Source organism: Wasmannia auropunctata, unplaced genomic scaffold (genome assembly GCF_000956235.1).
Source record: "Wasmannia auropunctata unplaced genomic scaffold, wasmannia.A_1.0 LD336101.1, whole genome shotgun sequence".
NCBI lineage: Eukaryota > Metazoa > Arthropoda > Insecta > Hymenoptera > Formicidae > Wasmannia > Wasmannia auropunctata.
Genome location: NW_012026789.1, coordinates 1060503 through 1074735, shown reverse-complemented (window position 1 = coordinate 1074735; position 14233 = coordinate 1060503). Strand labels below are relative to the sequence as shown.

General features: G+C 34.0%; 2 protein-coding genes across 3 annotated transcripts; one reads left to right on the top strand and one right to left on the bottom strand.

The window, feature by feature from the left end:
* Positions 1–3462: 3462 nt before the first annotated feature.
* Positions 3463–8628, bottom strand: LOC105458250. The gene is made up of 4 exons (XM_011703426.1): positions 8141–8628; positions 7180–7395; positions 5140–7105; positions 3463–4322 (listed from the first exon to the last, which is right to left on the bottom strand). The coding sequence occupies exons 1-3, from the start codon at positions 8250–8252 to the stop codon at positions 5157–5159; spliced, it is 2277 nt and encodes a 758-aa protein (XP_011701728.1). The 5' UTR covers positions 8253–8628; the 3' UTR covers positions 3463–4322; positions 5140–5156.
* Positions 8629–8643: 15 nt separating this feature from the next.
* On the top strand, positions 8644–13766 carry LOC105458240 (dihydrolipoyllysine-residue acetyltransferase component of pyruvate dehydrogenase complex, mitochondrial-like). 2 transcript variants are annotated; one of them, XM_011703405.1, is made up of 11 exons: positions 8644–8827; positions 9312–9493; positions 9580–9755; positions 10459–10633; positions 10717–10889; positions 11451–11602; positions 11695–11828; positions 11908–12084; positions 12181–12365; positions 12451–12551; positions 12635–13766. In XM_011703405.1, the coding sequence occupies exons 1-11, from the start codon at positions 8701–8703 to the stop codon at positions 12808–12810; spliced, it is 1758 nt and encodes a 585-aa protein (XP_011701707.1). In that variant the 5' UTR covers positions 8644–8700; the 3' UTR covers positions 12811–13766. The 2 variants fall into 2 exon arrangements, with proteins under 2 accessions (XP_011701707.1, XP_011701716.1); XM_011703414.1 differs by having other exon boundaries at positions 8827–8901.
* Positions 13767–14233: the final 467 nt, after the last annotated feature.

Below are 14233 nucleotides of genomic sequence, written 5' to 3'. Positions count from 1 at the left end.
TTAAAGGAAAAAAAAAAAAAAAAAAAAAAGACGCTAAAATGTGGAGCCTTTCCGAGATTCTATTCGCCGAACTTGGCGGCAAAAAAAAGAGCGTGAGGGGATTACCGTGTAAGCTAGATTGTAAGGAACGCACGATACCATACGCTTCTGAAGCGCCCGTTGCTATCTAGCGTTATATACACGATTTTTCCACGGGCCATTATAGTATGGCATTTTAATGTTTAGAGCAGTTGTCACACACACATACACAGTCATAAGAGAAGAGTGCCAAATTTCCTATATCACGAGCGATTAAGTAAATCGTCAATTAAAAGGAATCGCCGTGCACGGATACGTTGTTACATGAAGCGGAGATCGCGAGAAAGAGAAATCGAGATCGTATAAGCGACGGAATGTCATGTATTAAATTTAGTCCGCGGCTCGATATTTCAAGTCGAACTTAATATCGAGACATTGTTTCATTCTGCAATATTATTACTGTATCCCCCCTCCCCTCCCCTCCCAGCGTCGAGGTGCAACTTAATTTGAACATAGTCTTAAATATGTATGTAATTCACATTCAGTATATAATATTTATACATATTTATTACTATAATATACATAATATTATATAATTTATTATCATATAATGTGTAATGTATTGTACGGTAATATATTGTGTATATCATAATATATTATATATTGAATATATTATATTACATTTTATTATAACATTATGTATATTATATGTATACATATATATATATACTGAAAAATTATATAGGTTTTATATATACATATATATATATATATATATATATATACACATGTATATATAAGCTACTACTGGTTTAAAAAGAATCATTAGGTTGGCAGAATCTAATTAAGAACTAATGAAGAAATTAATAAGTCCATCGAAATTGTAGACTCACTGACTCGGATTCAGCAACCCCGAGATCTCGCCCCGAAGCTGGAGGGATGACTCGTAACCGACTCCTTTAAGCGTACTCCAACTTGACCCTCTCACTCGACACTCACCCATACACGATTCCCGGAGCTCTCTTAGCAATAAGTTTTTATAACGATATAATCTACACACGCGCGCGACACACATGCATATACACACGCACGCGTCATTGTACAGCACGTACTCACGACGTTATTTCCTTTGTACATAATCGGCACGTCCGCGCGAACGGAGGAGTACCTCGGCATACCTTTTGCAAACGCGACGTACCTTGCAAAAGTCCGCCGTCGACTGCGAGTATCAGCTTCGAGGATCGCAAGCAGGCGCGCGATCGATAGTATCGATAATCGCGATACGAACGAGATCGCCGCCAATCTCAAAAACGCCGGTTCCCTCCCTCCCCCTTGCCCCCCCCCTCCCCCCCGCACTGGTAATTCTCGTAATCTTACGAGTCGAATAAACGACGATGTTACGCGGGATTATCGCAGAATATTATTAATAGGCGAAACACTATGCGAATTACCACGGGAAAGAACTGTTATTGTTATAACGATGAAATAAAAATCTTATGGCGAGTAAAAATGACGTGGTTTTTCATCCCCTCCCCCCTCCCTCCCGTAATCTGAAAAATATAAGCTGTTCAATGTGAAAGTTTGATAAAATATCTTTATTGAACTAATATAAAATTTATCAAATATAACGAATTTCTTCTTTTAGCTCAATAAGATCGAAAGCTCGTTGTATTATTTATCATATTTTTCTCGCCAATTGAAACTTTCGTTACTTTTCATGAATTTGCAACAAAGACATCGCGATATCAAAATTTTTAAGTTAATTAAACGTACTTTTTCTAAGGAAAAGCGGAGAGAAACCTGAGAGAGGACATGGCTTTTTTTACTGTCACTAGCACATTTGACAGACGCGCGCTTCGCGCGCGCTATTTAACATTTACTTTTACTATAAATTGCTACATCACATCAATCTCAAAAATAAAATGCTGTCTCTCCACCACGGAGAATTCATATCTGCCGGTATCAATATTTATCCGAACGTGCTCGGTCCTAAAACTGGTACAATAGGTGCCGTGTTGACATTCATATTATATTAAACACTATTATACTAAAACTATCGATAATATATATTTGTTTTTATATGTATCTTTTTTTTAAATTTGTTTAAATATATATCTTTGGGCAAAGAAATGTAAGAGAAAAATAAATTGATCAATTTAATTATTTGCATACAGCAATAAAGCTGACGGAAGACCCCAGGCACAAAATCACTGTTATAAATTTCATAAAAGTCAATCCAGGCGTTTTGACTGTTTTGATCATTCTAATGTTAATGTAGGCGAAATATGTCGATCAAATTTTACATATATTTTTTAGACTTTAAGAGAGATTTATTTTGTATAATAAAAGAGCAAGTAAAAAAATCATTTACTTTCGCGAAGTGATATAATTTCTGTAGCACTTATAATCTCTCAGATTTGTACTCGATACGAAAATTAATTTATCTAATTCAAAAAAAAATTCGTATTAAAATTACAAAGATGATGAATTTTAAAGACATGTTAGAAAGATCGAAGGCATATCTCTTTATAATGTGGATATTAATCTCTTTTTCTCGATTCGTCACAATATTTCTGAGAAGCTGTAATAACAATTTGAATTATTTTTGTCTTTGCTGCAATAATTGTTTGAAATATTTTTTTAGGGCTAATTTAATAATTAATAGAAAGAATAATTAAGTTAATCTAGCTCTAAGAAGAAAATATTAAAAATCTTTTTATCTAACTATTCTTTTTGATATATAATACTCGATCTTTAACAATTTGTCTAATGTTCTATCCATTCGCGTCATGAAGCAGCATAAAAATTTTTGTTTTTGTGAACCTGGTGGAAAAACAAGATGTTTATTCGGGCAAAAAGATTGCCGTACAGAACGAACGAGATTAGGATATTTATAGCAGCAAAGAAATACATCTATTATATATAATAAATATAATATATATAACAATCTATATATAATGATCTATATATAATGCGGCTATACAAGCAAACGATGTGCGCGTAAACCGGAATAATAAGTAATTAAACACGCAATACTGATCGCTTAAAGTGCGAATAGAAGTGTTAAATATGAAAAATGAGGAAACTATCACGTTTCGAACATAATAAACGGAGTACTAACAGAAAGAGAATGAGACTGCAAATATCGGTAAAGAGAATATAATATAATGTCTTGAAGATATATAAAAAAATGTCTCAAAATTTCAAAGATATCTTATGAAATTATCAAGAAAACATCCGTTTGACGTTTCTCCCCATTTATAATGTCTTTGTGATATTTGTTTTAAATGTCTTTAATATGTCGTAGAATAATTTTATATGTAATTTCGGTGATATAGTTTAAATATAGCAATATATACATACACAAAAATAAAAGAGTTAATAAGTAAAAGATTTACATTATAGTGATTATACATGCCTATGTACATTTATTGATGTATGATATTGATGTATAGGTATGTATTGATGTACGATATAGTAATGTTTATAAACATATACATATATATATATATTATATTTAATAAAATATATATTAAGTATATTAATGATACAAAGATGTTTTTTATATATCCCTCAATCGCTATTTCCATACATGAAATTAACAAAAATTCTAAGAATTGCAATTCCCAGAAATTCAAGTTTAGAGCTTTAACATAAAAATCTAAATTTTCGAAAATCAATAAAGAATCAAGAGAATATAAATGACAAGAAAGTTACACTATTAGTTACACTTTACAATTTTGCCAATGTAGATACTTAGTTAATCTCTACATACAAATTTATATGATGTTAATTGATATAACTTATAGTACATAATAATAGTATAGTAATAATATAATAGCATATTTTTGATAAATGCAAAGGAAAAAATACGGAAAGTAGTGTTTATCAATCTCTACAAGTTCCATCTATACGATTCCATCTAGAATACAATTATTTTTATATTTGTCAATGATTTTGATAAATGCAAACAAAAAAGAAAATAGTTCATTAGTTTTATATTATTGCAAAAAATAGTATCTAATTTTTATATACTTCAATAAAAAGTTCTTACAATTTTATAGTGTCACCAAACATCGAGAAAAATGTATCGTCGAAAAATAGTAAATTGTCAGAAAACAGTAATCTCGCAGCAGAATCAATTACCCGAAATCAATTATACATGAAATTAACAACTGATGATTTACGCGGCGACGCAAATATAGAACAAAATGTAAATACGTCCGAAGTAGTGGAAACGACTGATCCCGAAGACGCGGATTCTGCGAGGCAAACAATTCAACGAAATTCCACTTCGACAAAGGCTGAAACAGATAGTAAGGCACTAAATCAGAGCGTGCAGAGCTCGAATAGAATCAGCAAATTTACAATGATGTAAATAAAGAACATAATTCAAATACGCTTAAACAAATATCCAAATCAAGCCCTCCTAAGGAGGCTCGTGTAGCAGTTTTAAGAAATCGATCTGAAATACCTAATCCTGCGAGTAAAGATACGGAATCACCTGAGCGATCCATAAATATTGATGTTGACGAAATCGATAATGTAAATAATGCCGATTCGGAAATAAATATAGGTAGTGTGTCGCAAATAATAAGTTCTACAGGAATTTCTAAAGATAATGTGAATGTAGGAATACGTTAAAGCGATATTCTGACAACTAAAATAGAATAGAATTTTAGTACAGTCTACTGATAGTAGACTATATTATTTTTTTAACTATTTATAATGCTTACAATTTTACCAATGTAGATACTTGGTTAAACTCTATATAAAAATGTATATGATATTAATTGATATGATGGTAACAATTAGTATATAATAATAGTATAGTAATAATAGCATATTTTTGATAAATACAAAGAAAAAAAATGCAGAAAGTAGTGTTTATCAATCTCTACAAAGTTCCATCTATACGATTCCATCTAGAATACGATTAATTTTATAAATAACGATTTTGATAAATACAAAAAAAAAACGACCTCGATCTTTGATTTTTATGATTTAAAATCTTTTGAATTCTTGGAAAAGTAAAAAATTCTCGGAAATTGACGAAATTCTTGGAATTTAAAATATATTCAATATAGTCCAATTTAATATAATCTACTACATTGTACTTACCTAAAGAACGGTACTGCTCATTCGCTCTCCTCCAGGATAGGAATATGCAGCTTTTCTGGATCGTAGGGAATATTGCTTTTATTGCCGGGCATTGCCGTAGGCACGACTTTATTGCGAAATTCATATGGCATGTAGTCTTGACAGAAATGATAAAAGTCATTACGGGTCTTGATAATATTCAAGTGAGCCATTTCCTTCATCAGACCCCCCAATTCAGTCTTATAATTTTCATATTTCTTACGGCGCTGAATGATAGTGACTACATTGGCTAATTCTTGCACGAATTTCTCGGACTTCACTCTCGATCTCATTTTGTACTTTGGCTCCATGCAATTCCACAGAAACTTGTAAAGACGATTCGTGGCCCAATGCTTCGGGCGTGGAAGTCTCGGTGGTTTATACACTTTTCCATTTATTAGGAAAGCCTTATCTACTACTTTCGTAGGATTTTTCTTCGCAAATTGTTTAGACATAATAGATTTCACGTTTATCGCCTGTAATGCAGGTTTCTTCCTATTTGTCGCGTCTATCTCCATCGCGGCCATCTCGCGATTCTTTATTTTCTCCAACTCTGTTTTAATCGTCTCCATTTTCTCACTATCGAAGACTTGCGATTTTTGCGCGCGTTCACTCCGTTCCATTGTTGTCGAAACTCGCTTTACGAAAAAATCATCTATCTTTCTCAGTGACTTGGATGAATTTTCCTTGAGGGAAATAGCAAAATTGCTTGCGTCCGTATGATCTTTACTCGCATCAATGTTTCGATGCTTCGAGGATTCCTTTTCAAGTCTGACTGATCGTCTCGTGGGGCTGTCATTCAAAACATCATTTTCCATTAGTATATTCTGAAAAGCATTCTCATCGTCTGTACTCTTTTCTATATACGTCTGTCTCCTTTTTTCAGAAATACTTGGCTTCGACTTCAAAACATCCCCAGTTGAACTCAAATTACTATCCTCTTCGTTTTCCTGCGATTTTTGCGCACGTTCACTCCGTTGTTCCATTATTGTCGAAGCTTGTTTTACGTTGAAAAAATCATCTGTCTTTCTTAGTGACTTGGATAAATTTTTCTTGGGGGAAATAGCAGAATTGCTTGCGTCCATACGATCTTTACTCGCATCAATATTTTGATGCTTCGAGGATTCCTTTTCAAGTCTAGCTGATCGTCTCGTGGTGCTGCTATTTAGAACATCATTTTCCATTAGTATATTCTGAAAAGCATTCTCATCGTCTGTACTCGTTTCTATGTACGCCTGTCTCCTTTTTCCAGAAATACTTGGCTTCGACTTCAAAACGTCCTCAGTTGAACTCAAATTACTATCCTCTTCGTTTTCCTGCGATTTTTGCGCACGTTCACTCCGTTGTTCCATTATTGTCGAAGCTTGTTTTACGTTGAAAAAATCATCTGTCTTTCTTAGTGACTTGGATGAATTTTTCTTGGGGGAAATAGCAGAATTACTTGCGTCCATACGATCTTTACTCGCATCAATATTTTGATGCTTCGAGGATTCCTTTTCAAGTCTAGCTGATCGTCTCGTGGTGCTGCCATTCAAAACATCATTTTCTACTAGTATATTCTGAAAGGCATTCTCATCGTCTGTACTCTTCTCTATATACGCCTGTCTCCTTTTTCTGGAAATACTTGGCTTCGGCTTCAAAACATCTCCAGTTGAACTCGAAGTACTATCCTCTTCGTTTTCCTGCAACCTCGCTTGGGAGACGTCTCCGTCTGAATTGCTATGAAAATAAGAGGCTCGTTTCAACCGTAATTTGAATGGAATGGCTCTCTCATCAATATCATTCAAAGCATTTGCAAAGGCATTGCCGCTGCTCTTCCTACTGTTTGCTGACTTTAGCTGAACCTTCGTCTTCCTCAAATCAAACTCTTTCTCCGACTCAGACGTCGAGGTTTGCAATATATTAGTTTGAATTCTACTGGATTCCATATTTAACTTAACAGTTTGAGCTAAAGAGATAATGTATATGTTATAAGTATCACAATGTCTACGATGCAAAATTAAATATTTTGCTGATTTATACCTGTTTTATATCGCATGTCCTTTAAGTGTTCTGAAATGGACTGGTCATCAGAGTCTTGCACATAATTCACCTGATCTTTCGTCCAGCGCCAAGGGCTGGTGGAAATGCCGATCTGCGAATTTGAACTCAATTGTGCAGCTGTTTCATTTTTACTGTAGTCTATCCCGGACTGTCGGCGTTGAGTCTCATGCAAGTGGTTCCACCAAGATGATTCTTCTGCAGAAAGAAGAATACATTAAAGTTAAAAATATCCTTCTTGTTTTAATTCACCTGAGATTGTTACTATACTTTAAAACCTGAGACACAATTGAAAAGACACAGGCAATGGAAATAGTAGTGAAAATAGGAAAATAAATCCATATCTCTCCTGCTATTTCTTAACAGTTAGAATATGAAATACGGCTAATTTTACATTTGTACGACAAATTCCTCAAGAGTGTTAATTGGTTGCAGAATGGAGAAGTTCGCATATCCAGTCCTTTTCTTATCCTACTAATCAATAAGCTTAAAAAAGTCATATAAATGTAATATATTTTAGTCTTAATTCTTATTACCGCAGGATTAGGTCATTCATGTCGACTGTAATTTATAATTGTAACATTTATATGCAATTCTTTAAAATTAATATTAATCTTACAAATACTTTCTGAAGACGTTAAAGCACATGTAAAAATCACTTGGTAATTTTTGTACATCAAAAGTGGTGAAAATTAACCGAGACACAAACCGACCTGCGGTAAATTATATATCAAAAGACCGGCAAATCATCGTGTATACTAATGTCCATTTCTACCAATGTAGATTAATTTTAATCTCAGTTCAATTCATCTTTTTCCAATTTTTAGAACTGGAAAAAGATACAAAATAAGTTAAACCGGGAATTAAAGTTAATCTACATTGGTAGAAATGAAGTTAAGAGTCTGCGTCACCGTAAGCGAAAGTGACACGAAGATGCTTTTACCTTCGTCCATGATGCTTGTATCCGGATTGAGAAATCCGGAACCGATGGAGTCAATCGATCTACGATTGGAGTTTTGTCTCGACATTCGACTCAAGGCTCTTCTTTTTGCCATGTTTACAGAGAAACGTGTACACGATGGGGAGGGTTCTCGGTATGTAGGCAGGTATACACAATGGGGGATAAGGTTATATCTTCACGTGGTTGTATCTACATTCCAACAAGGCATTCGAGAACTTTCGAGGCTTTTGAATTTCAACGCGATCTTGATTCTTTTGGACCAGCGTGTATATACGGAACATGGGCCGGATCTTGAACAAAATTACACAGCACCTCGGTTATTACTTTGCGAAAACCCGCGCTTTTTACACCTCCAGCCGTCGGAATGGTGTGTCGTTTTGAACGACGCACGACGCACGTTTGAAAGTTTTGAAAACGATACACGCACGCGAGCGCAAGGTTACCCGATCACGTGACTGTCGGCTGTCGGCTCCAGTCCTACACTTGTCTGCACCTTGCTCAGCTCAGCTGTTCCATCAGTGACCGATCGTCCGATGTGAAAAATGGCGCATATGATAAGATCCAAGCTCGTGCTGCTGTCACTGAAGTACGCTAATCGCGTCGCGCCTCGCGTCTCCGTGCCCTTAAAGTACCAACGACTATGCTTCCACACCAGCGATATCCTCGACGGTACGACATTTATTCAAGAACCACGATTTTTTTCTCGCGACGAGTCACGTTGACGATTTGGAGGTTATCTCTCGGTGAGGGGAATCAAATTCGGCGTGGAAATATATGGGAGAGATTAAAATTATCTCGTTTACGATGCTCGTGATAAAACGAAAGTGTCGAGAACGAGGTGCCCAAGTTCTCGAGCGTAAATTGAACCTTTCGCTGCCCTCAATAAATAACGCGTTCCTCTGGTTATGCAATCGAATTTTTCAATTTTCATACCTGGCGTTTAAAGTTTTTATGACGTTTTTATACTTTTTTTTCAGCATAATTTGTGTCTCTTCTCTGTGATTTTTTTTTTGCTTAAACTTTACCTTGCGAAAAAAAAATATTTTGCTCATTTACAATATCTAAATTTATTGCAAATTTATGTTAACTCGATGGAAGTTTTAATTTATGAAACGAAAGAGGTGATAATTGAAGTGACATTTGCTGTTTGCAGTGACTGGAAAGGAATTGTTGATGCCGTCCTTATCGCCCACCATGGAGAGCGGCACCATAGTGAAATGGTTCAAGAGGGAGGGTGACATGATCTGTCCTGGCGAAGCTGTTGCGGACATTCAAACCGACAAAGCCGTCGTCACGATGGAATTTGAAGACGAGAGCGTGCTGGCGAAGATAATAGTGAGTAACGTGGACGTAATCCGATGTAGACAACAAATCGATCGAATCGTGCTGATTACATCCGAATTGTGTGATATGTTGATCAGGTGCCTGAAGGAACGAAAGATATTAAGGTAGGAACTCTGATAGCTCTGACCGTCGAGGCTGACGAAGACTGGAAAGATGTGGAAATGCCAGCCTGTGGGGCAGAAGATCCTTCAGCAACACCATCCTCCACTGAGCCAAGCCCACCTGTCACGAAAGCAGAACCACCACCCGGCCAGTATGATCCTTTTAGTTAATACATTATGCATTTACAAGATTCTAAATACAATGGATGAATTTTTATCCTCTATTATTCAATTTTATGGAAGAAAATTTTACTAATCTCCAATCTAATTAATTGAAAAATTTAAAAATAATTTAGAAATTGTATTAAAATATAAAGAATATTTTGAGAATCACAGATTGACATTTAGCTTTACTCAATGTTGTTATTAATTAATTTATGAATGCGAGAATATGTCCATATTGTTTTAAATATTTTGACAGTATAAATATATTATCAGACAGTATAAATTATTTCCTTTGGTCCAAGTTTTTTTGATAATAACAATGAACAGAATTTTATTTGTGAAACACTGTCGCCAAAATATATAAATGGAACTGTAGATTTCTAAGCATGTGTAAATGTGTAAGCATTAATTATTTCAACATTACTTTAAAAGTACCCTTAGAATAAATAAAATATTCTTAAAATATTCAAAATGTTCTTTACATTTTAGTATAATTTCTAAATTATTTCTAAATTTTTTAATTAATTAGATTAGAGATTATTAAAATTTTATTCCATAAAATTGAATGACAGAATAAAAATGTCCATTGTATTTAGAATTTTTTAAATGTGATGGCTTACACACGGTTAGAAATCTACAGTCACAGTTTTTGGCAACTGCGTTTCTGAATAATTTATCTCTGATTTTCAGACAAAACATTGCCATGCCCGCCCTGTCGCCAACCATGACGACAGGTACAATCGTAAAGTGGCTGAAGCAGGAAGGTGATGAGATACAGCCGGGTGATGCATTGGCGGACATACAGACGGACAAAGCCGTCATGACCTTTGAATTGGAAGAAGAGGGTGTGCTCGCGAAAATTCTCGTACGCATTTCGTTATTAAATTCTTGGCATGGAATAAATTATAATTTCTTCCTTAGACTAATTAATATTACTGCGTTTATTAGATCCCAGAAGGCTCTCAGGTGGAAGTCGGACAGTTGATAGCTGTCGTAGTTGAGAAAGGAATGGACTGGAAGCAGGCTGTTGTCCCGACGTCAACTAAACCAGCAGCACCTGCAGCACCGAGTCCTGCTCGACCGACCGCTCCAGCTGACGCGAAACCACCATCAAGTGGGCAGTATGTATTCATTTTTTAAATAATTTATTGATAAATTAATTTTATGTATTATTTCGAAATTAATTTGACGAAAAATATACTAATTGTAGCACATACATTTAACGAAGTATTTTTATGTTAAATTTCGAAATGATATATAAATTTAAATTAAAGTAAATTAATTTTATGTATTTCAAAATTTTACATAAAATACTTTTATTAAATACATGTGCTGTAATTAGTATATTTTACGTAAATTTAATTTAAATTTAATACATAAAATAATAACATGAAATAATACAAAATTAATTTAATTTAAATTAAATTGTTATGTATTATTTCGAAATTTAACATAAAATACCAATAAATATATGTGCTATAATTAGTATATTTTACGTAAAATTAATTTAAATTTAAGCACATACATTTATTCATTTAATAAAGTATTTTATGTTAAATTTTGAAATAATACAACACATAAAATTAATTTAATTTAATTTAAATTTATGTATTATTTCGAAATTTAACATAAAATACTTTATTAAATGTATGTGCTATAATTAGTATATTTTCTGTATACAGAGTGTATGGCTTGGCGGTAAAGAGGTTGTTGGAGGAATACGGCCTGAGCTCCGGCTCGATCAAGGGTACGGGACGTCCAAACCGTTTATTGAAGAGCGACGTTCTGACGTATATTCAGGCAAACAGTGTTAAAAAAGTTACGCCTAAATCAGGTAAATACAATGGACATTCTGGAACAATACTGTCTCTCCTGAAATATCTGTGTGATATTTAACACTTCCATTTTACGGCTATTTTTCTGTAGCACCTACTCCAGAGGCTGCTAAAGCACGTCCTCCCAGTCCAGAAGCGACGTCTGTCCCGACTGACCGACCATACGTAGACATCGAAATATCCAACATTCGTGCCATAATCGCTAAACGACTCAGCGAGTCGAAGGTACGACATTACGACATATTTTGATGAAATTTAATTATTTGTTATTTAATTTAATTAAAGCGACGATCTTTCTTCCCAGAGGACTATACCACACTCTTACGCAGTTATTGACATAAACATCGACAAAATACTCGAGCTCCGCGGAAAGCTGAAGACGGAGGATATAACTGTGTCAATTAACGACTTCGTTATCAAGGCTGTCGCTCACGCGCTCGTCGAGTGTCCTGATGTAAATGCATTGCATCAAAACAATCAGGTCAGCACGATGAGTTTCAATATTGTGACATAATTACGCTAGGACACGCGACTCAATTATAATTTTTAACAATCGACGGCTGTGTGTGTGTGTTAGATTGTCCGGGTTCCAAAAGTGGACGTGTCTGTAGCAGTCGCGACGAAAACAGGCCTGATTACCCCGATAGTGTTCGATACTGCCACCAAAAGCCTAGCAGATATCTCGAAAAATATTCGAGAATTAGCCGAGAAGGCGAGAAAGGGGCAGCTTAAGCCGCACGAGTTTCAAGGAGGAACATTCACGTAAGCTTTAACCGATGATACACAAAAAAGTACGCGTGAATATCTCGTTATGTGTGCCTGCTACACGAGCAATTTTTACACGCAGAATTTCGAATTTGGGAATGTTCGGCATCAAGGAGTTCTCCGCTATCATAAATCCTCCGCAAACTGCTATTCTCGCTATAGGCGCGGGACGAGAGGAGCTAGGTAATTTTTTGCGAAAGATACATCTTGTGGATAATACTAATTTTTCTAGCCGCGACTAATAATACTTTTGCAATGTCCCGCAGACTCCTCGTTAATGAAGGTGACGAAAATGACGGCGAAGTTATCGTATGACAGACGGGCGATCGACGAGGATCAAGCGGCTGATTTCTTGGCTATTTTGAAAGCAACGCTGGAGGATCCAGTCTTCCTCGCGGCTGGCAGGATGCAGGTACTGAGGTACAAACGTAACGCGTATTAATTATTTCAAAATACTCATTTTGTTTAAAGTGTTTATTGCAAAAACAGCTCGTCTTTCTTGCATCAAGAGAATTGAATATCATTTTTTGGTAACTATGTTACTGTACTTTGAAAAAAAAAAAGAGTAGAATTTAAGTGGCAGAAAACTCAATATCAACTAATATAATATAATGTATATAATTGCTGGCTGTTTTTGAAATGAACGAAAGAATTGGTTACTATTAATTTTATTTTTCGTGTCATATATGTATATGTATATATATATAATCAAATATAGAAAGCACGATTTATATATTTATGCGACAGTGTTTCTCAAGTAACTCTCTGTTCATTGTTATGAAAAAAACTTTGACCAAAGGAAATAATTTATATATTTCTACTGCCAAAATATTTAAAACAATATGGACATATTCTCGCATTCATAAATTAATTAATAACAACATTGATTGAAGTTAAATGTCAATCTGTGATTGTCAAAATATTTTTTATATTTTAGTATAATTTCTAAATTATTTTTAAAATTTTCAATTAATTAGAGATTAGTAAAATTTTATTCCATAAAATTGAATGACAGAGGATAAAAATGTCCATGGTATTTAGAATCTTGTAAATAATTAGAATGTTGATATTTATGTAAGCTGTAAATATCTGGCCCTGTGATATACATGGGAACCATATACACAATGTACGTACATCTTCCGAGTCAAAGTTATGAAATATAAATATCTTTATTGTATCATATAAATAACTAGATAAAGAAATTTACGTCTGTTATATTTAGAAATTCGTGGAATAAAGTACACGGTTTATTTATCATTAATTTATTAATTGGAAATATGTATAAATAAATGAATAAATTCACTTGTAAATAATCTTAGTTTAAATAAGATTATTGGGCTAGCTTTTAACGATGAATGAAAAGATTCATCTTCCGAATAAAATATTTATTATTTAAAACGCGTGACGTCTTACGAATGTATTAATGTCCATTTTTTTCCTTTATCCATCATATAGAAAAACAATTTATTACATTATACGCAATTCTCGAAGTCACATTGTAACATCTCGTACATTATTTTTGATAATATTTTTTGGGCCTTATTAATTAGAATTACATGTGTTCATTTAATAAGGCACACAAGGCACTTTCTCGCATTTTATTTTAATACTAATGACTTTTCGAAAACTTTTTGAATACAATTTTATCAAAACTAATAGAATATGCAAATAATATTCTTTATTTCAAATCGTGCAAACGATTACAATACTGTTTAAATATATTCGCCTATCAACACATATATTTAATATGTTATATGATTGGAAAACAACACTTGTCTTGTTTTGTAACATATAATATATACTTTGAACTATTGTCAATCTGATATTTTCAATAAATGGTAATTTGATAATATATGATGTAAATG